Genomic DNA, 27,711 nt, shown 5'->3' with positions numbered 1-27,711 from the left:
TGTATGTTCACTGAACATTATTCAAATTTGCTCATGAATAAATTCCTTGGGCTAAATCAAGCAACTTTACAGAAACTGCGAAGTGAACTATTGACCTGGATTTAGAAAAATAAGCTGAGGCTATAATGGTTGAACCACTTTTGGTCGCTGCTGTTTATCACGGTCCTCTGGTTTGATAAGAGGATTTAACTTCTAGATATTAAAGTTACTGATTTTCACTTTCCTGACAAGTAAACTTTAAGAGTCTTCACTTTTCAGGGCACATAAAGCTCACCCAAAAAACCAGGCAGTGGCTGCTGAACTTGCATAGATAGGGATTTATCCAAAGCCCTCTCCTATTTTAGCCAAAGCAACTGCTCGCCAATTCAAAGTTTCTTTAGACAGAAATGTATCCACTATAAAACAGGCAGGGGGAGCGGACTTTTGCGAGGTACTGCTCAAAACCCCCTAAGACTACTGCCACCGAAAGTCTGTAGTGCAATTGTTTTACCGCAGCGGCTTCAGGTCGCCGCAGCAAACCCGCTCGCTAGGCTCCGCAGCACCCTTCTCCCAGCGCCTCGCAGCCCTGCTCGGCCCGGGGGCGGAGGGGGGCGTGCCTTGGCTCGGGGGCGGGGCCTGTGGGGTGAGGAGCCAGGAGGCGGAAGTTCCCGGGGGCCGTGGGGACGGTGTACACACCGCGAGTCACTTGTCAGCGCTCGTCTGAGGCGGAGGCATCGCCGCGCCGGACCCGAGGTGAGTGGCCGCCCGCCGGCGATGCGCGTCTCGGATCCCCGGTAGGGAGGAGGGAAAGAAGGGGTCGCCGTACGCAGAGCGCGTGGAGGGAAGCCCAGCTAGTGGAGAGGAGGGGGCGCGCCTCGCGCCGGGTGGCTGCTCAGGTGTTTGCCGGACGCCGATCAGCGGAGGTGGGAGAGCGGCGTGGGAAGAGGAGCGCCCGGGAAAGGGCGGCGCGGGAGCGGGCCCCAGGCCAGAGGACGGGCACTGGAGCCCGGGCGGGCTGGGACGAGAGCGGCGGCGTCGCCGGGCACGCACCTAGGCGTCCGGAGACACTCGCGTCCTGCGCGAGTCTCCTGGGGGTGTGGGGAGGAAGCGGGTCTAAACGGGAACGGCGTGCTGATTTTTTATTTGCTCTCACGCTACTGAGAAGCATTTATTTCCCCCCGAATATTTAGGATTGTGTAACCTGTTAGGGGACAACTTCCGTGCGTCCAGAAATAAAGCTTGTTTAAAAAACAAATCTGTCATGAACGCCAGATTTATTAGTGCTCGCGTACTTGGTGGGACTTTTTTTTTTTTAAAGACTGTGGTCCCGTTCGTTTGACAGTAAGTGAAAAAAGGAAGGGCGTATGGACAGGGCAGTCCTTGGAAAGAAAATTCGTGGCTGCGCTGGGCAGGGTAGGTCCCGGGTGTGATCGCCAGATCCTCTCCCAAGTCTGCCTTCCTGACCACGGGGACGTTGGAAGCCTCCTGCCTCGGGAGCAGCCGGCTTGGGAACCTTATTTGGCAAACAGGGCTAGGCGTGAACCTCTCTGCTGGAAAACTGTCTCGTCGGCTGCTTTCACCCGGTGCCCGAGGCTTTAGTTCTTCCACTCTACCTCCACAGTCGCTCAATGTGGGGAAGAAGAGAATCTCAAGATACAGCTTTAATTTCAGACCCTTCTCGGAGAAATTCATCACGAGTTCTTTCCCTTCTCCCACCCACCGAAGAAGCTGGGATAGGAGTGTGGGAAATGCCAGGCTTCCTGCCTAAGTACTAGAGCGAAGACATTGTTTGGACTTTCCCCTAAAAGACAATCCAGCACGGTACAGAAGTGCCAACATTTTCTACGTGCTTGAAAGCAGAAAGGCTGCTCAATATTTCCTGCCTGGGCACTAATATTACCAGACCTGGAAAAGGCCAAAAGTATTAACAGTTGCTTCGGTTTCAGAATATTTTAAGGCACGTGAAGCTAGCAAAGGGAGAGTACTGGAAGGGAGACGACACTAGAAATGAACTGACGCTGGTTCTGTAGTGTGGCTGTGACCTCGCCAGTGCTAGAGATTTTCATAACAAATGGGAGAAATCAGGACGGGAACTCGCAAGTAAAGGGAAGCTGCAGGTACATAGGTTGATATATGAATTAAACACATTTTCTTGTAGGGAACATTGGGATCAGAGGAAGTGGAACCTAACTTTCAAATTCTTCTCTTGACAAAAAGTTAAAGATTAAAAAAGAAGGGGGGTGGGGGTAGGCTGCCTGTGAAATATCTGTTGGCTTTACACACTTTTGATTTATGTTGTGTGCCATTATCCAGTCTTTCTCTACAAGTTCTCTGAAACTCTTCTCTTTTATTACAGTGAGAAGGCAATTAGACTGTGTGGCTCCTTATTACCTCCTTACTATTTGTTTTTCACATATATCAAATAGCTTGACCTCTGGTTTGGCCTTTTCATCTTTTTAGTGTTTGTTGCATCAGTATTGACGTAATGTATTATTGGCTAGTAGTTCAGTGAACGACTATGCCAGTGGAAAAGCCCATTTTATTTCTGGGCAGATGCAGTGCAGATTTTCACTGATTTTTCTTTAAGAACTGGACTTATTTGAAAATTTTGCCTCATTTTCCCCATATGAGAAGATGGAATCTGCTTGCTTTTAATATACCCAGTGATTCGCATATCTACATCTGCCACTATTAATTTGGTGTGATGGAAAAGAAATTTTCAATGGGTTAGAAAAATGGCTTAATATTTTAAGACAGATAATAGGTGATGATTTGGCTGAATAGCACGGATTTTCCAAGGAAGTGTGTCTGAAACAGCTTTTTTTTAAAAAAATGTGGTTTTAAAATTATTACACATCTGTTATATTATTATTTTTAAAGAGGGAGATAATAGGTGTCTTAGTATTACATTTTAGAAGACCTCCATTCCTCCCAGTTTCTCCCACTCACACATAACCACCATAACAACCAACACCAAACTCCGAGTCACGCTTTTTTTTCTTTAGTTTTTTTTTGTTATATAAAAGTACTACCATGAGAGTCATTATGAGCACACTTCCAGCAAAACACAGAAGAAAGAAAGCACTGAAGCGCTGGTTCTTTTCTAAAGCTCTAATTCTTTCATGCATTAAGATTCACCTTTTATTTCTACCATGTTTCGTCAGACTTATACACTGTGTGGTAAATGCTCACTCCACTTTGCCTGATGAGGTGTGTATATAAAACAAAAAGCAGGTTCTGATTGAAATATCATTGTGCTAGAGTATTGCCCATCATTGCCTGTCCGAAGGAAATGGAAATAATTTCTTTGCGTGGAAAATAACATGTCCCCAGAAGAGGAAATACAAGTTGTAGTTTATAATTGGAGAGAAAAGTTTTATGCATTAAAAAACAGCTTCTCGTTTTAAAGAATTTAGAGTTTGGGAAGCATGAATGAGAGTCTACCGATTTGTAGTTCCTTTCATATGTTAGGATAACTTAGAATTTAAGTAAGTGAAATTGAAGGATTCTTGCTAACTGCAGGCAGAAGGACAGGGAAAATCATTTTGAATTAAACCTGAAATAAAGTTTTGTTCTTTTTCTGTATAAAATGTAGTGTTGTAAAGTGCTTTGAATTAAAGTTTGTATGCAGGAAGCCACAAATTGTAGTGTAGCAAGTTGTAAAACTGATCAAATGTCTAGAAATATACTCTGATACGGAATTTTTAGACTATGGAAATTGGCATGAGTTTAGAGATTATGTATTAGCTCATAGATTCCTTTTCTTTGACTGAAATGAGAACTTAATATGACTTATTTTGCATATCCCCTCTTCCCCCCAAAACAAAATACTGAAGATCATTTAGTTGAAATATGAAATAGGTTTTAAAACAAACATTTTTGTTAACCATCTAATTTTCTTTCACAGTTTCTTTCATTTTTGGGCATTGGACTCTGAGCCATTAGAACCATGAGCAACTACAGTGTGTCCTTGGTTGGCCCAGCTCCTTGGGGTTTCCGGCTACAAGGTGGCAAGGATTTCAACATGCCTCTGACAATCTCTAGCGTAAGCAAACTTTACAGATTTTATTGCGGATGTTCATTCAATGCATAGTCCTAGAAACATCACGGCCGAGTTGTTGAATTCTCTGGATGACTTGCACTCTACTTAATAGAATTGCTTATGGAATATGATCTCGGCAAACTTAGTTATGTATAGTAAAGGATGGGCTGGGGAGGGAATTTAGCAAGGATAATTGATTTCAATTAAGCTTATTTCCCCCCATCTTAATAATAAAATGGAAAGCATTTAACTGGGGGGACAGACTCCAAATCTGAACTGTTGCTAATTTGGGGAGTTCTCTGGACCTTAGTTTCTTCATATGTAATAGAAGTTTGCACTGTGGGATTTTCACGGTCCCTTTCAGCTCCAAAAGCTGTTTATTAGAAACTGTTGATCAATATTGAATAAAATGACTGTTTTTGGTGTTATTTCCTCAGCTCGCTCTCTGGTGAGGGGTTAGCCTACAGTAAAATGGCCAAAAGCTACTTACCTATGAAGAGAAAATGAGGGGCTTGGATGGCCAACTAGATAGTCAGCCTTTGAATGCTTAAGATTTGGCTGTTTACCTCATTATGGATTTAGTTTGAATGTATTCTGTGTATATATTTTAATGATATGTTTTCATGATGATAATGACACTGATGAAGGGAGTAATTATAGCTTTCATTTATTGAGGTTTGACTGGGTATCAGACATTGTTTCACTTTCATCTCCAGTAGGTAGTTATTGCTATTAACTACTTGTATAACATTTCAGAGGGTTTTTTGTATATTGAAATAAATATGAATATCTACTCCCCTTTTAGTTACATGGTAGCATCTTAATACACACTGTTCCACACATTGCTTTTTTCTCAACAATTTACCTTAGAGAGCTTTCCCTGTTACTAGAGTTTTTTTCTTTTTCTTTTTTTTTTTTTTTAATAACAGATGTACAGAATTCTTTTGCAGGGAAGTAAAATTTATTTAAGCAATCCCCTACTGAAGGGCATTTATACTGTTGCCAGTATTGCTATTACAAGTAATGCTTCAGTGGATATCATATATACATAATTATATATGTATAATTTTGATAGGTTATGCCAGTTTGCACTTTTGTGTAATACATAAAAAAATCTATTCCCCCAACAGCATTACCAGCAAACTTTTGGGGTTTTGCCAAGTTCTTTACTTCATCTCAGTTAATTCTCACACCAACCTGTGAAGTAGTGGTTTTATTCTCATTGTAAAGAACTGCGCTGTGAGCTCCCATGGCTGGTGTGGAAGAACTGGCTTTCAAGCAGTTAATGCTCTGCTTCCTCCCCAATAAGCTTTATCATAAATTTAGGTAGATTGCTTCTCTAGTTAGATATTTAGAGAGTTATCTTTTGGTTTAATTATATATGTACTTATTATTTAATTATACACACACACACACACACACACACACACACACACTGCTTCTTACAGTATGTATATCCAACTCGATTTTGAAAGATTAAAAGTACGTTTGTAGCAATTACGTATCTCTATTAAAATACTTCAAATCCCAGTTTACTAATGAAGTTTTCCTTGTTTCTTGGCTATGGATTTTTAAAACAGTTATCTTTATCAAATTCCATCTTGATTCCAGTTACTCAGATTTTACAAGGAAACACATGTATGTAATCCAGCCTGAAAGTTTTAAGACTTTGCCTGGTTGGATGAAATTTTAAATGTAAAGCATCTGTGTGAAAATGTGGCTTGTGATTTATTCCTGTTTGAGGGGGGCAGTATCTTTTTGCCTCCCACTGAAGAGCTATCATGAAGAAAGGAAGAATATTTGAATAGTGTCTGTTTTCACATTCTGTTTACATTATCTTACATTAATTTTGAATATCCTGGCTTATGATAATGGACTCAAGAAAATGATGGTTTAAATGCTTCCATTTTTTGCTGAAAAAAAAGTGCAGAAACAAATTAACACCTCCTGAAACACACTTTGTTGTTTGATTGTAGAAGTGCAAATGGAGTATGTAAATGTTGTGGTACCATACCTTTAACAAAGTTTTCTGTGCTTCAGTTTCCTGGCAGACAATCTGAGTTCCATGTTGTGATGCTGATACAACAGAACACTGTGTACATACATACGTGCCCTCTCCTGGCACAGAAGAAATGCTTTCCTTGTGTAGACAGAGTGTTAATTAAAGGATTTTGAACACACTGATTAAAAGAGACTACGGTAACAAAGCTGCTGAGTTATTTCTGTTCTCTTACAAAAGTCTCTGCCATCTCCTGTGACCTTTTTGGGCCTCGTGCAGTGGGGCATGCAATTCATTCCGGATTGGCGAGGAGGGGCGGCGGAGAAGAGGGAATGTTGGTGCAACTGTGCAGCTAGGCTGTTGGCCTTTCATTGTAGTTATTTTTAACCCCTTGTGTGGTTCAGTTTAAACAGACCCAGAAACATTGCCTAATAAAGATGGGTGCCTAATAACTAATCTATATTGTGGTAGTAAGATTTTTAATGTTATACCTCATCTTAATTAGTTCTCTGGTTATATTTATTCTGCCTTAATTATGTAAAATTATTGGGATATATTTCAGTGGTCACCAGATTATTTAATTAGTAGTATCAAGAAGCAATTAAAACCTGAAAGCATGCCTTAAAACATGTAATTTAGTGATTCTCTTATTTTAATAATGTATGTGGAATTCTTAACAAGGTCTGGCATGGTATTCTCTCAGTTGTTATCTTTTACAATAATGTGAAATTAAAAAGAAAAAATTTAGAGACTTGAAACATCAAATCCCCATAATTTTAGGGAACATAGCAGTTATATATTTTTTTACTTACAGTCTGTTGGAATTGATAAAGAAAAATAAACTTACAGGTTTGTGCTTTGCTAGGAACCTGCATCTATATATAGTTCAATAAGTATACAGTATTTCCTCTGGTCATGTTGAACTCCAAAGGGCTCTTTACGTTCCCTTATAATATGGGAACTCTGTGATATCAAATATATTCGAGATAAATAAGCCATTGGCTGGGACTTGAACATTCTGTTTTCTTGAGATTTCGTTACCAGCATAGGAATATATAGATTATGACTTGCTTCATAAAGCATACAAACTGTAAAATTTTAACATTACTCTCAGATTTTGTTCCCCGTCTCTTTTGTATGAGTTTTGCATACTTTTTTAGTAGGTGGGTTTCTAAGATAAGATTGGTGATTGTTGCAAACTTTTTGAAAAGATCCTCAAGTTGCTGTAATTGCCTGATCCTATGTCATTGTCTTCAATTTCCTATCCTTAAAGTGATGTGTTGGCTACTGGAGTTTGCAGGCTGTCTTTTTATGACCCTGTATTTATGGAATTGCCTTGAAGCCATGGTATGTGAGGATGGGTTTTATTGTAGCAGTGTGGGTTTGTTGGTCTTTGCCAATATATTTTATAAGAAGAAATAGGAGACTTGTTGCACAGTTCAAGGCCATATTTTGGCAAGTTGCTGACCCTCATGATGGAATTACAAGAAAGATAGGGTATTTGTGAATAACATGTTAAGTACAGCATCCTAAAACTGAAATACTCTGCTTGTGTTATTTTCTGATGTATTATATTAGAATTTTTCCCTTAGCTGTCAATATTTGGATTTCCTGAAGGTTATCTCCCATTCTCTATAAACACATCTATGGTGTTTCTTTAGCAGATAAAATGAGGTCAGACATTTTAATACCCAAATAATAGAGGTTTTGATTCTCAACAGTTAGGGGAGGATCATTTGTTACCAGGTCAGACAAGATTTTAGTTGGATTTGAAAAGCAGAAGAAATGTACCATTTCCTGGAGTATGGAGTCCTGTTTAGGAGTATTACATAGAACAGAGAAACAGCCGTGAAAACACTTTGCTGTGAATTCATTCATTCAGTAATTAAAAGGATACTTCCTAGAAGCCATTGAAGAAGAGACAAAGCATTGGGGAGTACAAAGTTTGGGGAGAAAAATAAATACAGTACTAGACAATGTCATAAGACCTGTCACAAGACAATATCTGATGGAATGACAGAGATACAGATAAGTGTTTCTCAATTTCAGTGGGCACAGACCTTTCATATCTATTTAGGGGTAGAGGGTTGGCTTCCTACAGGAGAAATTAGTTGAACTGGTCCTTGAAGAATGAAATCTGAACACCTCAAAGTCAGTATTTCTCTGTGTTGGTTTTCAGTTCAAAGTGAAGACGAAGACTTTTCTTGCTATTGCTTGAGTCTGAGTGAAGCTGTGAATATAGCCGAGTGATTCTCCAGGCAGGCCAGCTGCAGAGTTTCCCTCCTAGAGGCGGGCAGAAAGAGACTTCCCGTCCTCAAGCTGAAATGGGAGAACCATCCTCCCTTGAATAAATGGGCCCATTGTTAATTTTAAGCTGTTGAGTATTTTCTTTTACATTCCCTTCCAACTACCCTGTTATTATGCCAAGTGAGAAAGTTGATAATTTAGCTTGTTTAACTGCATAATGTACATTTCACATGTATGTTTACCCTCTGCTTTTAAAATATTAATCACCTTTTGTGGGGGGCTCAGAGACCTGTCTTTTCCCACGTGGCAGTTTTCTGTCATTTGTGGTCGCGAAGGTCAAGAATCTCAAGATAATTTTGAAGGTGTTTTTCTGGTTTGTTATTTGTAAAGAAATGAAAATCTTTATCAGTATGTTTTATTGTAAGTTAATAGTTTGAGGAAAAAAGGCTTTTTTTTTTTTAGTTTTTAATGAATATTGGGCATTTTGGAAAGTTATTGGTTAAAAGGAATTTTACTGGTATGCAGGATTTTTGCATCTGATGGAAGAAACAATATTGTAGAGATTGGGTGAAGTAAGAATAGCACTTTAGACCTAAGTAAGGGAGATTTTCATACAAGCTATTCACCTACTCATGAGTTAGGTCTAATATTTGCTTACTTAAACTCAGAATAACCAAATCCTGTAGCCTTGTTTTCAGTCATTTTTGAGAACTTTCAATGCAAAGAGCTTGTCTTTATAATGGTTGTTGGTTAGGCTGCAGTGTGAATATATAGTTAATCTGAATATACAGTTAGTCTTTGTCTGAAATATCCTGTTTATAGTAGTTCTTACCCAGGTTCTCATGCACTGCAAGACTGGTCATGGCTTTTTCCCCCAGTTACAACTTCATGGAGGAGAAATCCGATATGAATTAGTTAATCTAGGAGCAAACATTGCTCCAGATAAAAAGGGGTTGTTTCTTTGGCATCTTGTTATTATTTTTTTAATTAATTTATTTTATTTTTGGCTGCGCTGGGTTTTTGTTGCTGGGCGTGGCTTTTCTCTAGTTGCGGCGAGCGGGGGCTTCTCTTTCTTGTGGTTCACGGGCTTCTCATTGCGTTGTCTTCTCTTGTTGCAGAGTATGGGCTCTAGGTGTGCAGGCTCAGTAGTTGTGGCACTCAGGCTCAGTAGTTATGGCTCGCAGGCTCTAGAGCGCAGGCTCAGCAGTTGTGGCGCACGGGCTTAGTTGCTCCGCGGAATGTGGGATCTTCCCGGACCAGGGCTCGAACCCATGTCCCCTGCATTGGCAGGTGGCTTCTTAACCACTGCACCACCAGGGAAGCCCCTCTTTGGCGTCTTATAAGAGATAATTATGTTTCAGCTTTAGGAGGTGAGACTCTAGGCCTTTGTTTGAATTTTTGAAATGTAGAAATATTGAGTATACGATATAAAACTTGACAAAACAAGATCCTCACATGTGAAATGTTAATATATGTATGGATTTGCAAATAAGTGACATGATATTGGGAATGAAAAGAAAACATTAGTTTAAGAAAGTAATGAGCAGTGACCATGGTGACCCCTAATTTAGGTATTCTGGGTGCAGAGCCACTGTATAGCCCTGCTGGGAATTCAGGTTTGTTTTTTTAATTACAGAGTGGGAAAATCACTTTTATAGCATAGATACTCTTTTTTTTTTTAAAGGTAATAAAATATTTAGTTATGGACAGAGCAGACAGTATTGAATGAATGTTTAAAGTCAGGCTTGGAAGAATTTTTTATAGTATTAAAATGGAATCTCTCAAATCTTCACTTCCTCATCTCCTGTCACTTTATTATCATTTCTTTCTTGTCGCATAAGTGGAGTTATCTGTCCTTCTGTAAATACTCAGATTTCTTTCACAGCTGAGTTTGTTAACCATTTTGTGTGATAATTACTGGAACAAAGTTCATCAACCTCATTGGCATTTAGTCCACCCGGCAGGGCTAAGCGGTTGCAGCAAGTGTCCCTGTCCAGCCTAAATGGAGGAGAGTAAAATGAACTGGGGATTGATGGGAGGGAAAGAACAAGTTAGATTGAAAGAGAAAAAGAAAGAGGCAGTTTTTAAAAGGTCACAATGGGAACAGTTATTTACTGGGTCAGATTTGGTACTCAAGAAATCTTCACCCTTCACCCTTTTCCCCCTTCTAAAGTTTGGTTAATTTATGCTTTTCTTTAGGTAAGATATTCATATGTGTTGAAAGCCAAATGACTCAATAGTCTTTAGAGGAAAGAACCTCCTGTTGTCCCGTCATTCATTTCCTCTGCCTGGAAGCAACCAGTGTTAGCAGTTTCCTGTGTATACTCTCAGGGATAATCTGTACAGATGTGTGAAAATACATACATATCCTCATCATCCCCCTTTCCAACACAAATAGTATCCTTAAAAGTCTGCTTTTTTTTTTTTTTTTTTGGCATTTTGCTTTTTTCACTTAACCCCAAGTCAGTAAATATATCCTCATTCTTTTCGTACAGCTGCATTGTATTTGGATTTATCATAATTTATTTAACCAGTTCCTATTGATGGACAATTAGGTTGTTAGGTTGTTTCTAATCTATTTCTTTTAGTAACATTGTAGTGTAATTTTTGCATCAGTAACTATATCTATCTGTATATGGCATATATCTGAGCATACTTGTGAGATAGATTCCTAGAAATAGAATTGCTGAGTCACAGAGTTGTATGCAATTGTAATTTTGATTGATATTGCCAAATATTTCTATAGGGACACTCCTACCCACAATGAGAAAGCCAGTTTCCTCATACCTGTGCTAGCACACGTTTGGACAGACTTTCATCTTTTCCAATCAGATGGGCCTATTTCCATCTTTCTCCTTTTTTACAGGGCTTAATCACAGGTATTCTACAGAGGCTTCTGTATGTTTTTAAGTGGCTCTTTATTTTTCCATTTTGCATGAGAATATACAAAATAAAGATGTGCTGACCTTCTTTAAATGATTTTTTAACTTCTGGGGGAATGCTATTTATTTGAATTTTTTCATTTAGAGCTTTGGTTAATAATTATCCTCTATCATTTGTTTCCTATTTCCAAACGGATTTCCTCTCTCTGTTAACATATTACTTCCAATTACATGGTGAAAGATTTTTTTTTTGTTTTTTATGGAATAGTTTTTGGCATAGTGCCCTGTCATAGACTTTCTGAAAAACTAAGCAAATCACCTTTAATAGATTTCAGGTTGTTGCCTTTGGAGTTTCTCCAGCAGCCTGATATATTGTGGAATTTTAAATCCTACTCTTCTCTAGCTCCCCTTATGGATGTGACAAAGAGACTGACCATAATGAGGTATTTGGCCTGGTCCTTGGCCATAGTATAATTCACCCTTAGGAACCTCACTGTTTTCATATCAACTGTTATTAGCCTCACTGTTTTCATATCAACTGTTATTAGCCAGTGGAGCATAACAAGTCACAACGGTTTCCAGTGTTTCATAGCAGAGTGAGTCAGGCATTGTGAAGGCATACTAACGTGTGGCACGATGTATTTCTTCATTTTACCTGGGTGTAAGCAACAGAGAGTGTAAGTGTTGGTAACCTTGGTGACAAGAAGAGTCAGAATGCCAGGGATGTTTGTATTTTATGTGCTTAAAGTTGAGGGAAGGAGGAATTTCCCTTTACTATGCTGTAAAATTTTTGATGTGATGAGAAGTGTTTGGAACTAGATAATAAGTTGCACCATTTGTTATCTGAATTTTGTGACTTGTTAAACACTTTTTCCTAGGATTCAAAAAGTGATTTAACAATGACCACTGTTCTTCATTATAATTATCTTGGGTGAATTTTGATTTACCAAAAGAGGAAGTGTTTTTTTTTTTTTAATGACATTAACAACCGAATCCCATTTACCATTGATTCCATAGGGGCTTGAGTGTTGTGATTTGGTTCCATTGAGAATCCAGTTACAGTATGAGACCAGTATTTCTCAAATGATTTCTGAGATATTAACTTTTAGAGATGGTAAAACTTAAAAATTTAGTAAGGTTGTATAATGCTAGCCAGAGGAGATTGTAGATATGTTCTGAAAGGGTTTTCTTCTTGAGAAAAGATACTGGAGGACAAATATCCTTTAGAAAGCAAATGCTTTGTTCCTTAACTAGCAACCCTTAGGGATATTCTAGAGAAAGAAGTTTGTAAATCAATACAAGCATTGTTATACATGTAATTTTCATGACTTTGGACATTCTCTTGAAGTATTTCCATGCTACTGACTTCCAAATATTCTACGAATGGTTCTTTTGATCTTTTTATACTAGGCATTTCTGTTTATATGTACCTTTATTCATTCTGGAAGATTCTAGTTCATATCTAATTCTCAGAGTGACACTTTGATAGCTTAGCAGACAGAGGTGTTTCCAAACTTCATCAATGGCTTGTTCCCCCGTAGGCTGTTTCCTCATCTTCAGGGTGGCACCTTGCTGAGGCAGGAATTCTAAAATCCTGCCTTTAATATATTAATCCCGTCAGACCCACTTGACAGAACTGAGTTCACAGTCCAAGATGCCTGTTTTGAACCCTGAAGTCCTTGGTCTGTCTGTTCTTCATGCACAGTACCTTTAGCCCTACCCACCCATCCATCAGGGCACATTCATATACTAGGTGCTCTTTGAAATGTTTGACGACTCCAACTCACCTGGGTCTCCTTTCTTTCCTATATTAAATAATAATAATGAAAATACACTGACATTTATTGAGCCCTTGTTACTGCCTAGGCCCTGCTGTAGATATTTTGCACATGTTTGATGATTTAATCCTCATAGTGACCCTCTGAGGAAGTATGATTTAAAACCTCTGGTTTGCAGATGAAGAAACAGAGAGACAGAGCAGTTAAATAAGATGCTCAAAGTTACACAACGAGTAATTGGTTAGGCTTAGGATTTGATACCAGACAAACTGAGTAGTAATACTGTAATGCTTTTAACCAGTATACTCTGTTTTCTGGGAATAGGTGACAGTTTTTACTACTGACAACCAAGTTTATATGTGTTTCTTAAAGAGAGAATCAAAGACTTGTGTAAATGGGAGTAACTGAGATTATTTTCAAAACTATGACTAGTTTCTAAACTAATCATTAATGTCATAAGTGAGATTTTTAAAATGTACCTTCTAGGCCTAGACTTTGAATTCAGGATGTTTAGGGATTCTCACATGCCTTATGGATGTTTCTCATGTACCATCGAATCCCATTTTGTACACTAATGTTTGGGAACATTATGTAGCTTTTATTTTTTTTTAATATTTTTATTATGGATCTTTTGTTATTTAGATCACTTCATCAAAAAGATTAAGGCTAAATTGCAGTGGAACTGCCACCGACTAAATAATGTGACAGATCTGCTTTTCTTGCAACTACTGGTCTTTTCACTTTTTTCAGGGTTCAGTCAACATAGGTCAAATCCTTTTTGGAAATAAATGTCAGTTTTAATAATATATGATATCAGGCTTCAGTTCTATTTATGATGCTGAAAGTATCTTTAGAACACTTTGAAGTTGGCACATTACTTATAATATTTTAATACTATAAAATTTAATAATGAATGTTAAATTTACCAAAGACTTCTGGAGGAGTCTTTAGTAAATTTAACCAGTATTTAACCAAGTATATAACAAGTATAGTTGGTTTTGTTTCATACCTCATTGTTAAGCTAAAGTGGTAAAATTTATGTTAAAAGGAACTGCATATAGTCTTTTTAAGGCCAAATTTTTGGTCTTCATATTATGTTTCACGGTGGTACAGTTTAAGTACATACAAACAAGTCATATACTTTGTTAAATCATGAACCTCTCTCACCAGGAAAAAAGACGCTACAACTCTGGGTCTTATTTACTCAAGATCATATTAAAATTCCCCGTACATGTTCAATAACTGTTGACTGATGATCATAATGATGATGGGGACAAATGGGAAGCTGGGTTGCAGTTATAGTCGTTTCTTCTAGAATTGTTTTGTTAATGAAAATGATTACTAGTTATAATTAACTGATGAGACATTTTGGTTTTCTTTGTTTTTAATCCTAGTCAGGGTTGGTTTCTAGGAAACGCCCCCTATGTTACTTAGTCTAATAGCCTTCTGCCTCGCTAGGTACGGGGTCTTCCTGTGTGTCAGCCCAAGTTTGTTTTCTCTGTATTTGACCCAGTGGTTCTCTTTCTGTCCTTTAGTGTCATGCACAACAAAGGATAGCCCTTGCACACATTACAGCCTTTCCAGTAGGTGACCGAGTTGTATTTCCTTTTAAGTCTTGTGGATCTTCTGTTGGAAGCCATTTCTTCAAGTGTTTCTTTCTTGACGGTTGCCTCTCTTCACACCCCTGAGCATTTGCCTTTAAAAGTAGTTCAGTTTTTAAATGTCTCTTTATGTGTGACTCCCAGAACTGAACCTAACACTTCATACATTAAGACCAATGCAGAAGTATAGTTACTAAGTAAGGAAACTGATTTTTGTGACCAGACAGAGCAGGGTTTAGAACTGCCCTGGGCACTGGGCTTGATAGAATTTTTACTGTTTTCTCTGTATACTATTATACTGTTTGAAATTTTTACAATATGTGTGTCTTTTGTTTAAAAAGTGAAAGGAAATTAAAAGTGGCCTGTGCTTTGTAGACATGCAAACTCAGGCTTGTCTGGACATATATGGAAGTTAGGAGAGCCTGAGAGGGGCAGGTGTTTGTGTCTGTGTGTGCTGTTTGCATAAAAGATAAAGGGACTTCTTGGGAAGGAATTCAAGAAACACGTAAGTGAGGTGTGTTCAAGCTTAGTCCTTGGAGATTTTATTATTATTATTTATTATCTTTTAGGAGAGATGGGTAAATTCTTGGTACAGCAGCGTACGTCCTCTTGGTGTTGTCTTCTGATGCTGCCTTTCTCCTGAATGACTCGTGCCAGAGCCCTAAGAGAAGGTGTTAGTTAACATATATTCGTTAGTCTCTTACTGTGTATTAGGCTTGGATAGAGAGGGTGGTTCTCTGTTTTCTGACAAAAAGGTACCTGGAACGTGATATGGAATATAAGAAGGAGCTTGGAAGTAGGAGAGGACATATATGTAATGAGACTTGGGCAAAGACCACAGTAATATGCGCTTTGGTCATACAGCCTAGTTAGGATGGTAGGGAACTTCTCGACTGGTGTCTATAGAATCCATAGAGGAGATAGAAATAGCAGCAGTGGACAGAATTTACTATTCCTACATCTGGGCAAGGAGCCATTTATTCAGTATCATTATCGAGCACCTACTGTGTGCTCAGTCCTGGTCTAGGCACTGAAAGTACACAAAACAGAGTCATTATTGTTATGAACCTTATATTCTAGTAAGAGGGGCTGTTAACTCACAAGTGTATAGATAAATAAGCAATGTAATTTAATAAGCTGATGTGCTAGGGAATAATCGGGGGAAGGGTGTATGGGGGAAGGGTTTTACCTTAAGTTGGGCCGTCAAGACAGGCCCTTCTGACTGAGGAAGCAACATTGACTTAAGAATAAGAAGCCAGTCATGGGAGGAGGAAGGAGAACAGCACTGCAGGCATCAAAAGGCCTGGAGACAAGAAAGAGCTTGGCATGTTCGAGGAGGAGAAAAGGAGTGGCAGGAGTGCAGTGAGCGAGGAGGCAAGTGGAATGAGACGGGGGACGGGAGGGAAGCCAAGTGTCAGAATAAGAGATAAGGAGGCTTAAGGGAGTGAGGAGATGACGTTGGGGGTGATGGTGGGACAACTGGGGGTTTGAGAAGGATGCTGATGCCTCTGGATGAGAGCTGAGCTAGGAAGAGTGGGCTACCATTACTGTGATTTTAGCATATCTGCAGGCTGCTGTGTTTTTAAATTGGTTTTGATAGAAATTTCAGGGGAAGAATTCCAAAAATATTTTGAGCAAAGGAATAACCATATAACCTTCCAAGGTGGCTACTTGGAAGTAAGATACTCATTTTAATATGTTTGTTTGGAAAAGTTATTTATAAGTTGTAACACATACATTATTATTTTCTCATTGTTATTTGCACACTGATGACAGTTTTTCTCTTTTCGTGTTCGTTTAAGTTTTATTATCACTGTAAGAAGCGGCTTGTTTCCCAGATGGCTTCTGTTTTCAGTTCCTTGCGATGTTATGACCTTTTCTACTTTAATAAAGAAATGTTGCATACACCTTCAGGAGTTGTATACAAATTATGCTGGTAACACTTTTGCTAGAGTCTGCCTCAAAGATAAAGTGAGTGTTAGGGTGTTTATTCTAGGTCAGATATGTTGAGCTGGAAAAGATTTTAATAGTGTCTATTTTTAAAAAGAATGTTTTAGCCTGTTGGTTGGTTAATGTGCCCCGTGCCCCATGCCAAAAGTTATGTTTTGTGGCCCCTTTATTATTTCAAGTGGAGGGAGTTTATGAGATTTAATGTTTTTCATTTCTGAACCTTTCAGAGAGGTCACTTGAGCGGGATTAACATCTCATAAGAGAAGGCTGACAGTTGACACTTCAGTAAATTCAGATTTTCATGCCTTAAATACATTGTTAATGGATAAAAGTGTTGTCAATATCATGTAGCTCTAGGTCTGTAATAATAAATCATAATGCTTTAGCAATGATGTAACTTCATACTTCATATTTAAGGTCAACTTTTTATAAATTCAGGGAATGAATGAGCTTCCTTTGAATTTTGGGGTATATTTGCAAAATAACACTTTACAGCCAACTTAGGAATATCTGTGTTACATTAAGTATGACAAAATAATAATACTAGAGTAAAAGAACTGTCACTCTAGATAAAGTTTTCTTAACTTTATCTTAAGATTTAAAGTAATCTAATAGTAATTAATTTCCAGCCTTAAGAAAAACACTGCAGGCAGTTGTGATTATATCATGATGAATGGTCACACGTCCATGACTGTGTTTTATTACCAAAGCTAATATAGTAGTATTGTATTTTTTATTAATTTTTTTTTTACCGCAGTCCTTGGAGGTTTATTTTTTTCTCCCAATATACCATTTTAAGATTATATTTTTAATGGACAATATTCTACATGCTGTTTAGTGTAGTTGTTACCAGTGCAAGCTCTGGAGCACAATGTCTGCGTGTGAATCCTGGCTCTGTAATTTACCAGCTATATATATATCTGGACAAATTACTCAACTGTGCCCCAGGTCCTTAACTGTCAAATGGGGGAAAAATAATATTTACATCATAGGTTTGTTGCATTGAATAAATAAACACCTGTAAAGTGCCTGGCACATAGTAAGAACTCAGTGAAGTTTACCTAATAAGAACAGAGGTTATCTCATAGTAATAACGATTTACTAGTAGTATCTAGTTGAAGCAGTTTTGACACTATATATTTCTAGATTCCTCACTTCATAGATAATGTCATCTTCCAAATTAATTCTGGTTTTCTTTTTCATAGGTTTTTATAGAAGATTCTTTAGAAGCATCCTTCTCAGTACACACACAGACATACACATGCACACACATACACAACATACGCACACTGCAGTTTGAATTATTTCATGTAACATCTTTTATAGAAGGTACATAATAAATATTTGTTGAATGAATAGCCCATTTCCTTCTTCCATCTGTCATGATCTGGCATAAACTCTCAAAAAGATCTGAAAGGAGGGTTTGCACCGGTAATAACCTCCAATTCGACATTCTTCCCTTAGTGATTGCCATTCACTATAGTTTTTTGTTTTTTTAATTCTTCTAAAGAGGCATGGTAAGCTGTATTGCTGGTGAGAGACAGTCGCTCTAGGGAACAATTTTCTCCTCCAGTGAAGGATAGATTTGATTATAGGAGAGAATACATAAGTGGAATGCAGACTAGGCAAACTTAGCAATGTGTCTGCCATTTGTACCATCTCTTTCCGGGAGTTTTGGTGCATCAGCCTTTGTGTATTGGTCTCTGTGATCCTTACCTTGCCCTCCTGCTATTCTGGCCATAGCCAACTGGACCTGGGATGGGTGTTTGACCATCTGTAGGCAGTGTAGCCACCTATAGACAAAGTTAGCAGATCTGTATGTGGTCATACTATTTGCAAGCCTTATGAATTTTATGAAATATAAAATTTAACTACTCTGAACTTTAGCCGTACAAATCAGTATAAATAAATCATTGCTGTTCTTTCGTTGACTTATTTATACTTACTCCACAGATATTTATTGAATGTTGTTATATGCCAGGCACTGTCCTAGGCCCTGGGGATACAGTGGTGTGAATAAAACAAAGTCTGCCTTCCCAGACTTACACTTTAGAGAAGTGAAGAAGTGACAATAAATAAATAAAAATAGTTGGTGATAAATAGTTTGGGGCAAAGCAAAGGAATATGGGGAAAGGGAGTGGTAGTTGAATGTGAGTTACTGATTTATAGAAGGTGAGCAAATAAGGCCTCATAGATAAGGTGACATTGAACAGAGACTTGGATGAAGTGGGGCGGAGGGGGAGAGTATTTTGGGCAAAGGGTAAAGACCATGAGATGAACATTTGCTTTGCATGTTTCAGGAACAGCAAGACTTGAGTGGCTGGAGTAGACTAAGGGGGAGAGTGGTAGAAGATGATTTCAGAACGTTGAAGGTAGTTATTTCCTAAGATTAATTGTATTAAAATCTACAGCAGGTTAGTTGATAGGACAGAGGCATTTTGCCACTAGTTTAAAATAAGACCTTGTCAACAAAGTGATAGGTTTGGGTTTTTTGGGGGATTTTTTTGGTTTGTTTTTGGAAAACAGTACTGTGGTACACAGAAGATATTTCTCTGAAGTCTGAGAAGTCTGCTGACTGCAGTGTTATTTTATTCAGGATTGATACTAATTGTTAATGTATTTGAGGCTTAAAAGGTTGTAAATATTGGTATTTGTATCCTTAGTACTGTTGTTTATATGTAGGAAGAGTAACTAGAAGTGAGAAGTGGTGTCAGATTTAATTTATAGTTCAGTGATAGTAACTTTTGTGGAGTGGTGACTGCTCACTAATTTCATTGCCATCACCCTTCCAAGAATATTGAGTTGGAAAGATAAGGTGAAACAAAAAATTATTTTTGTGTGAAACAAAAAATTATTTTTGTCTTTTCTCCAGGATTTTGGTTTTACCCTTATTTTTCAGTTTTATAATGGAGGTCGAGAAATTTTGGTATCTGTTGGGTAATTACTAAAGTAACAGGCAGATTATTAAAGGCATATTAGTATGTAAAATGATTCAGTCTATTTAGGGATTTGTCAAATAATATTTGAAATTGCCTTTTAAGTTTTACTTCCAGAAACATTTCCTGGGAAGCTTTGGTCTCATTACAATGGATGATCATTAAAGCATTTCATTTACACCTGGCAGGAATGACCTTTTGAAGTTAGCTAGCTTCTCAGGTGGGCTGGTAATCATTGTCCAGTTGTCTTCACTTCTGTTACAGTCACAAGTCTGTGTTCTGTTGAAATTTAAAATAAAAATAGTTAAATATTTTCTTGGGGAAGGGCAGTTTTCCCAAAGTGTTTATTTTATTATCACCGTTAGCCTTCATCTTTTTTTAAGCTTTAAGTTTTATTATTGCTGGACAATTATCTGTTATCCCAGTGAAAAATTTCGTAATCAGTTGTATTACCTTTTCCGTCAGTGAAGCCCCGCCCTTTGAATTTGTCTGAAGCAGGGACAAGAAGTGTTATAAACAGAAATTTTCTCATCAAAGGAGATTGCTGTGTAAAGGACAGATTTATTCTACTGGAGAGCTACTTTCTAAACTAACGGTAAAGCTCCGAATGTAATCAAGGTAATTTGTTTTTCTAGAGTTGGTAGCAATTTAAGACTGATTTTTCAGTGACTTTGTGAAGCAAGTGTTTTCCTCAGCAACATTTGGAAGTTGATTTAGCAGGCTGTTTAAATAATTAGGTCTTGTGCTTGTCTGGTTTTGATAATTCACATTTTGGCAAATGCAATAGACTTGATTTTCATGGTCAAATTTGGCCTTCGCCAGAAACGGTGATTATTATTTGCATTGATGTTAATTTTATTTTAACCCCAATAAAGTCATAGTTTTTCTTTAAAGAGGAAAATAAAATTAAAAACAATAGCAGAAAAGTAGAATGGTGGTTAAAGGGGCTAGGGGAAGAGGGAGATGGGGAGTTGTTTAATGGGTATAGAGTTTCAGTTTTACAACATGAAAAAGTTCTGGAGATCTGTTGCACAACAGTTTAAATACACTTACCACTACAGGACTACGCGAATTGATACGACTTTTATTTGATCAATAGAAAATGACCAGCTTATAAGCATTTGCTATTTCTTATAAGTGTTACAAATATACATTCTAAAAGAAAGATTTTTTTTTCTTGAAGTGCCAAAGAAATAGTAATAGCATTTAGACAGGAATGAGTAGACAGCAAATTACTAACTTTTACTTGAAATTGTGGGAACTAAAATTTAACTTCAGGGATTGGTATAGTTATGGTAACATGATTTCTTAATGAAATTGAACAGTTTTACCAGGGAATAGCCTCTATATTTAAAGACAGTGGAAAGTTTGTCAGAATTGGCAAACCACCTCCCAACTCTAAGGCAATTCAGTTCTGTTTTCTCTTCAAACACATGTATGTATCACAAATGTTATATATATATATATATTTATATAATATATAAATATATATACTCCCAGGTCTTGTAAACTATTAAATAGTAACTCTTAAAATTGCATCATATCTAAACTAAAAAATGTTGTAAATATGCCTACATATCTCATGAATATGACGTATGAATGCACTTGACAATTTAGTGTTAACTGATTAACACTCTGAAGCTTGATTCTTCATATATTGGTGCAACGTGCATACAAAGCTTACACATGCGTGAGGAAGCCAGTGTCATATTTCAGTTCTGATGGTCTAGAATCATTCCCCTTGTTTCCTCTATAGTTTTGTAGCACGTGTTATTTCTGATTGGATGTTATTTGTAATTCTGATATTTTGAACATTTTAGTGTAGGTGGATAAGAGTGTCACTTTATTTTTGTTTTTTGTTTGTTTGTTTGTTTTTTGTGGTACGCGGGCCTCTCACCGCTGTGGCCTCTCCCGCTGCGGAGCACAGGCTCCGGACGCGCAGGCCCAGCGGCCATGGCTCACGGGCCCAGCCGCTCCAAGGCACGCGGGATCCTCCCGGACCGGGGCACGAACCCGTGTCCCCTGCATCGGCAGGCGGACTCCCAACCACTGCGCCACCAGAGAAGCCCTGTCACTTTGTTTTTTAGGTAACTCAAACCTTTTCCCACTTCTTTCTGCCTAAAAATATAGTCTGTAGAATTGTTGTGAAGAATTGTTATATTTTAATTAAAGGTTGTTCTGTCATTGTCATCTTTTTTGTAAGTAGTAATTTATTACAATCTAATTTTCAAGAGGAAAAAACTTTTGTTTACTTTCGATTATAAAAATTTTATATATATACACACACACACACACACACACACACACACACACACATACACATTCTAGTTGAAAATGCATAGGAAACAATGACAAAAAAAGCTGAAACCAAAACAAAACACCTCACCAAACCTGAAATCCAGCTACTCAGAAAACTGTGGACATTTTCATGAGTATCCTTAAAAACAGGCACTTTACCAACATCTTCATGTAACAGTTTATCTTGGATCTTCTTCCATCATCAATATATAAAGACTTTTATCATCTCTGTTTTTGGTTGTATCTTGTTTTACTGTGTTTCTCCATACTTAAATATTTTGAGTTTTTATGTTGATAGTTTAGAAGAGATATAACAAGTATAGGGATAGAGAGGCAGGATATCATAGTGTGTAAGAGTATGGACTCTGGAGCCAGTCATTGTTTGTTCAAATCCCAGTACTTACACTTTCTTACTGTGTGACCTTGACCAAATTACAAAGCTCCTCTGGGTCTCTCCTTTCTCATTTGTAAAATGAGATTAATTAGTAGTGTACTTATATTGTAAGATTACTGTGAAGATTGGGTTCTTATTTTTTAAGTACTTGGCATACCTGGCAAAGAGTGCATGCAATATAAATATTAATATAAACTATTTTTGCTGTTATTATAGGTATAATGGTTGCTAAAATTTAGTGAGAGGTAGGTATCAAATGATTTTAGGTATTCAGTCCAGGCATCAACACATATCCTTTTGCCAGTTTCCTATCTCTTCAAAAATTTGTGCATATTATTAGGTATTTGTTGGATGGAGGTAGGATGAGGGGAGGGTGGTAGAAAGGAGGTTTCGAGTTTCAGAGACCTGGATAGAATAACTGTTGGCAGTTATCCAAGCTTTTCTGGCCGTATTGCCTTTGGCATATCTTGGGTGGCCGTTGACTAGAGCTGCTCTAAGTAGAGCCAGCCCTACTTGCTGTATCTTGGAATCTAGGGAATAGTTTTAAAGGTTCTCGATCCAGTAAAAGGCAATTTAAGTTAATACGAGTTAGTGAATTTTGGCATGTAGTCTAGCTTGGAGATGCACTCTGTAACCTTACTGACCATTTACTTTCTTTTTGTGTTTAACTATTCTTAAAGCATTAAAAGTAGCATGCGTTATTTGAGAGACACTTCTTTTTTTTGGAATTTGCCTTTTTGACTTCTCCATGTATATAGTTTTCTTTTATTAAGTTTAAATTTGGAGAAAAAGAACCGTGACTTCTAGTTTTTCATATTAAAGTGGTTTTAAAAAATAGCCTGGAATAGATGAAATGTAACGAAACAAAAAATATAAGAAAATTTGGCCTGTGGTTTCATGGATTTGTAAAATTTTATTTTAGTGTAGTCTTCTATGAACCTCCTTAAAATCAATGAAAAGTTATTAATCAAATGATCATTTTTTATGGTAAGTATACATTTAAAATATTTGATTTCTGCCTACTAATTTTTATGTATATTTCACTTTTGATAGCAAGTCAGGCACATAAGAAGTTAAAGAAGCTTACTGTGACCAGTAGAATATGGTTTAGTGTAGTATTTAGTGTACAGTCAGCTCATATATCTGGGGGTTCCATATCTGCAGATTCCGCATCTGTGGATTCAACCGAATCGAAAATATTTGGAAAATTCCAGGAAGTTCCAAAAAGCTAAATTTGAATTTGCTATGCTGGCAGCTATTTACATGGCATTTATATTGTGTTTACAACTATTTACATAGCATTTACATTAGATATTATAAGTAGATGATTATTATAGAGATGACTATTATAAGTATTCTAGAGATGATTTAAAGTATATGGAGGATGTACATAGGTTATATGCAAATACTATGCCATTTTATATAAGGGACTCAAGCATCCCTGAATTCTGGTATCCGCAGGGGGTCCTGGAGCCAATCCTACTTACTGAGGGATGATGGCCGTACCAGGTGACAGTGAAGTTCAGTCTGGCTGTCTGGCTAGAAGTGTTCTTTTTACTTTTGTTCTGTAAAAAAATGCCACTGGTAATTTGAGAGGGATTGTATTGAATCTGTAGATTGCTTTGTGTAGTACAGTCATTTTCACAATATTGATTCTTCTAATCAAAGAACATGGTATATCTCTCCATCTGTTTATACCATCTTGAATTTCTTTTATCAGTGTCTTATAGTTTCCTGAGTACAGGTCTTTTACCTCCTTAGGTAGGTTTATTCCTAGGTATTTTATTCTTTTTGTTGCAGTGGTGAATGGGATTGTTTCCTTAATTTCTCTTTCTGATCTTTCATTCTTAGTGTATAGGAATGTAAGAGATTTCTGTGCATTAATTTTGTATCCTGCAACTTTACCAAATTCATTGATTAGCTCTACTAGTTTTCTGGTGGCATCTTTAGGATTCTCTATGTATAGTATCATCTCATCTGCAAACAGTGAGAGTTTTACTTCCTCATTTCAATTTGTATTCCTTTTATTTCTTTTTCTTCTCTGATTGCCGTGGCTAGGACTTCCAAACTATGTTGAATAATAGTGGTGAGAGTGGACATCCTAGTCTTGTTCCTGCTCTTAGAGGTAATGCCTTCAGTTTTTCACCATTGAGAATGATGTTTGCTGTGGGTTTGTCGTATATGACCTTTGTTATGTTGAGGCAGGTTCCCTCTATGCCCACTTTCTGGAAAGTTTTTATCATAAATGGGTGTTGAATTTTGTCAGCAGATTTTCCTGCATCTATTGAGATGATCATATGGTTTTTATTCTTCAATTTGTTAATATGGTGTATCACATTGATTGATTTGTGTATATTGAAGAATCCTTGCATCCATGGGATAAACCCCACTTGATCTTGGTGTATGATCCTTTTAAAGAGTTGTTGGATTCTGTTTGCTAGTAGTTTGTTGAGGATTTTTACATCTATATTCATCAGTGATATTGGTCTGTAATTTTCTTTTCTTGTAGTATCTTTGTTTGGTTTTGGTATCAGGGTGATGGTGGTCTCATAGAATGAGTTTGGGAGTGTTCCTTACCCTGCAATTTTTTGGAAGAGTTTTAGAAGGAAAGGTGTTAGCTCTTCTCTAAATGTTTGATAGAATTCACCTGTGAAGCTATCTGGTCCTGGGCTTTTGTTTGTTGGAAGATGTTTAATCACAGTTTCAATTTCAGTGCTTGTGATTGGTCTGTTCATATTTTCTATTTCTTCCTGGTTCAGTCTCGGCATGTTGTGCATTTCTAAGAATTTGTCCATTTCTTCCAGGTTGTCCATTTTATTGGCATACAGTTGCTTGTAATAGTCTCTTATGATGCTTTGTATTTCTGCTGTGTCCACTGTAACTTCTCCTTTTTCATTTCTGATTTTATTGAGTCCTCTCTCTCTTTTTCTTGTTGAGTCTGGCTAAAGGTTTATCAATTTTGTTTATCTTCTCAAAGAACCAGCTTTTAGTTTTCTTGATCTTTGCTATTGTTTTCTTTGTTTCTATTTCATTTATTTCTGCTCTGACCTTTATGATTTCTTTCCTTTCACTAACTTTGGGTTTTGTTTGTCCTTCTTTCTCTAGTTCCTTTAGGTGTAAGGTTAGATTGTTTATTTGAGATTTTTCTTGTTTCTTGAGGTAGGATTTTATTGCTATAAACTTCCCTCTTAGAACAGCTTTTGCTGCGTCCCATAGGTTTTGGATCGTCGTGTTTTCATTGTCATTTTTCTGTAGGTATTTTTTTATTTCCTCTTTGATTTCTTCAGTGATCTCTTGGTTATTTATTAACGTATTGTTAGCCTCCATGAGTTTGTGTTTTTTACCTTATTTTTCCCTGTAATTGATTTCTAATCTCATAGCGTTGTGGTTGGAAAAGATGCTTGATATGATTTTGATTTTCTTAAATTTACTGAGGCTTGAATCGTGATCCAAGATGTGATCTATCCTGGAGAATGTTCCTTGTGCACTTGAGGAGAAAGTGTAATCTGCTCTTTTCAGATGGAATGTCCTATAAATATCAATTAAGTCCATCTTGTTTAATGTGTCATTTAAAGCTTGTGTTTCCTTATTTATTTTCGTTTTGGATGATCTGTCCATTGGTGAAAGTGGGGTGTTAAAGTCCCCTACTATTCTTGTGTTACTGTTGATTTCCCCTTTTATGGCTGTTAGCATTTGCCTTATGTATTGAGGTGCTCCTATGTTGGGTGCATAAATATTTACAATTGTTATATCTTCTTCTTGGATTGATGCCTTGATCATTATGTAGTGTCCTTCTTTGTCTCTTATAATAGTCTTTAAAGTCTATTTTGCCTGATAGAGAATTGCTACACCAGCTTTCTTTTGATTTCCATTTGCATGGAATATCTTTTTCTATCCCCTCACTTTCAGTCTGTATGTGTCCCTATGTCTGAAGTGGGTCTCTTGTAAACAGCATATATATATGGGTGTTGTTTTTGTATCCATTCAGCAAGCCTGTGTCTTTTGCTTGGAGCATTTATTCCATTCACTTTTAAGGTAATTATTGATATGTATGTTCCTATGACCATTTTCTTAATTGTTTTGGGTTTGTTTTTGTAGGTCCTTTTCTTCTTTTGTGTTTCCCACTTAGAGAAGTTCCTTTAGCATTTGTTGTTGTAGAGCTGGTTTTGTGATGCTGAATTCTCTTAGCTTTTGCTTGTCTGTAAAGCTTTTGATTTCTCTGTCAAATCTGAATGAGATCCTTGCCAGGTGGAGTAATCTTGATTGTAGGTTATTCCCTTTCATCACTTTAAATATATCATGCCACTCCCTTTTGACTTGTAGAGTTTCTGTTAAGAAATCAACTGTTAACCTTACGGTTGTTCCCTTGTATGTTATTTTTCATTTTTCCCTTGTTGCTTTTAATAATTTCTCTTTGTTTTTAATTTTTGTCAGTTTGATTACTGTGTGTCTCGGTGTGTTTCTCTTTGGGTTTATCCTGCCTGGGACTCTGCACTTCCCAGACTTGAGTGGCTATTTCCTTTACCATGTTAGAGAAGTTTTCGACTATAATCTCTTCAAATATTTTCTTGGGTCCTTTCTCTCTCTCTTCTCCTTTTGGGACCCCTATAATGCGAATGGTGGTGTGTTCAATGTTGTCCCTGAGGTCTCTTAGGCTGTCTTCATTTCTTTTTTTTTTTTTTTTTTTTCTTTTTTTTTTTTTTTATTAATTTCTGCTTTATAACAAAGTGAATCAGTCATACATATACATCTGTTCCCACATCCCCTCCCTCATGCATCTCCCTCCCTCCCACCCTCCCCATCCCACCCCTCCAGGCGGTCACAAAGCACTGAGCTGATCTCCCTGTGCTATGCGGCTGCTTCCCACTATCTATCTACCTTACGTTTGGTAGTGTATATATGTCCATGCCTCTCTTTCCCTTTGTCACAGCTTACCCTTCCCCTTCCCCATATCCTCAAGTCCATTCTCAAGTAGGTCTGTGTCTTTATTCCCGTTTTACCCCTAGGTTCTTCATGACATTTTTTTTTTTTTTTAATTCCATATATATGTGTTAGCATACGGTATTTGTCTTTCTCTTTCTGACTTACTTCACTCTGTATGACAGACTCTAGGTCTATCCACCTCATTACAAATAGCTCAGTTTCGTTTCTTTTTATGGCTGAGTAATATTCCATTGTATATATGTGCCACATCTTCTTTATCCATTCATTCGATGATGGACACTTAGGTTGTTTCCAGCTCCGGGCTATTGTGAATAGAGCTGCAATGAACATTTTGGTACATGTCTCTTTTTGAATTATGGTTTTCTCAGGGTATATGCCTAGTAGTGGGATTGCTGGGTCATATGGTAGTTCTATTTTTAGTTTTTTAAGGAACCTCCATACTGTTCTCCATAGAGGCTGTACCAATTCACATTCCCACCAGCAGTGCAAGAGTGTTCCCTTTTCTCCACACCCTCTCCAGCATTTATTGTTTCTAGATTTCTTGATGATGGCCATTCTGACTGGTGTGAGATGATATCTCATTGTAGTTTTGATTTGCATTTCTCTAATGATTAATGATGTTGAGCATTCTTTCATGTGTTTGTTGGCAGTCTGTATATCT

At 37.4% G+C, this 27,711-nt stretch overlaps 1 protein-coding gene across 1 annotated transcript in view; it reads left to right on the top strand.

Annotated features, from left to right (window-relative positions):
- The first annotated feature begins 636 nt into the window (after positions 1-636).
- Positions 637-27,711, top strand: part of PDLIM5 (PDZ and LIM domain 5) — a 239,259-nt gene continuing 212,184 nt past the window's right edge. The window contains exons 1-2 of the mRNA XM_079699411.1: positions 637-732; positions 3,887-4,024. Coding sequence (XP_079555537.1) covers positions 3,929-4,024 — 96 coding nt within the window. The 5' untranslated portion in view covers positions 637-732; positions 3,887-3,928. The remainder of the gene's footprint in view (positions 733-3,886; positions 4,025-27,711) is intronic.

Source organism: Hyperoodon ampullatus (assembly GCF_949752795.1).
Source record: "Hyperoodon ampullatus genome assembly, chromosome: 1".
Lineage (NCBI taxonomy): Eukaryota > Metazoa > Chordata > Mammalia > Artiodactyla > Ziphiidae > Hyperoodon > Hyperoodon ampullatus.
This window is presented reverse-complemented; position numbering and strand designations above follow the sequence as displayed.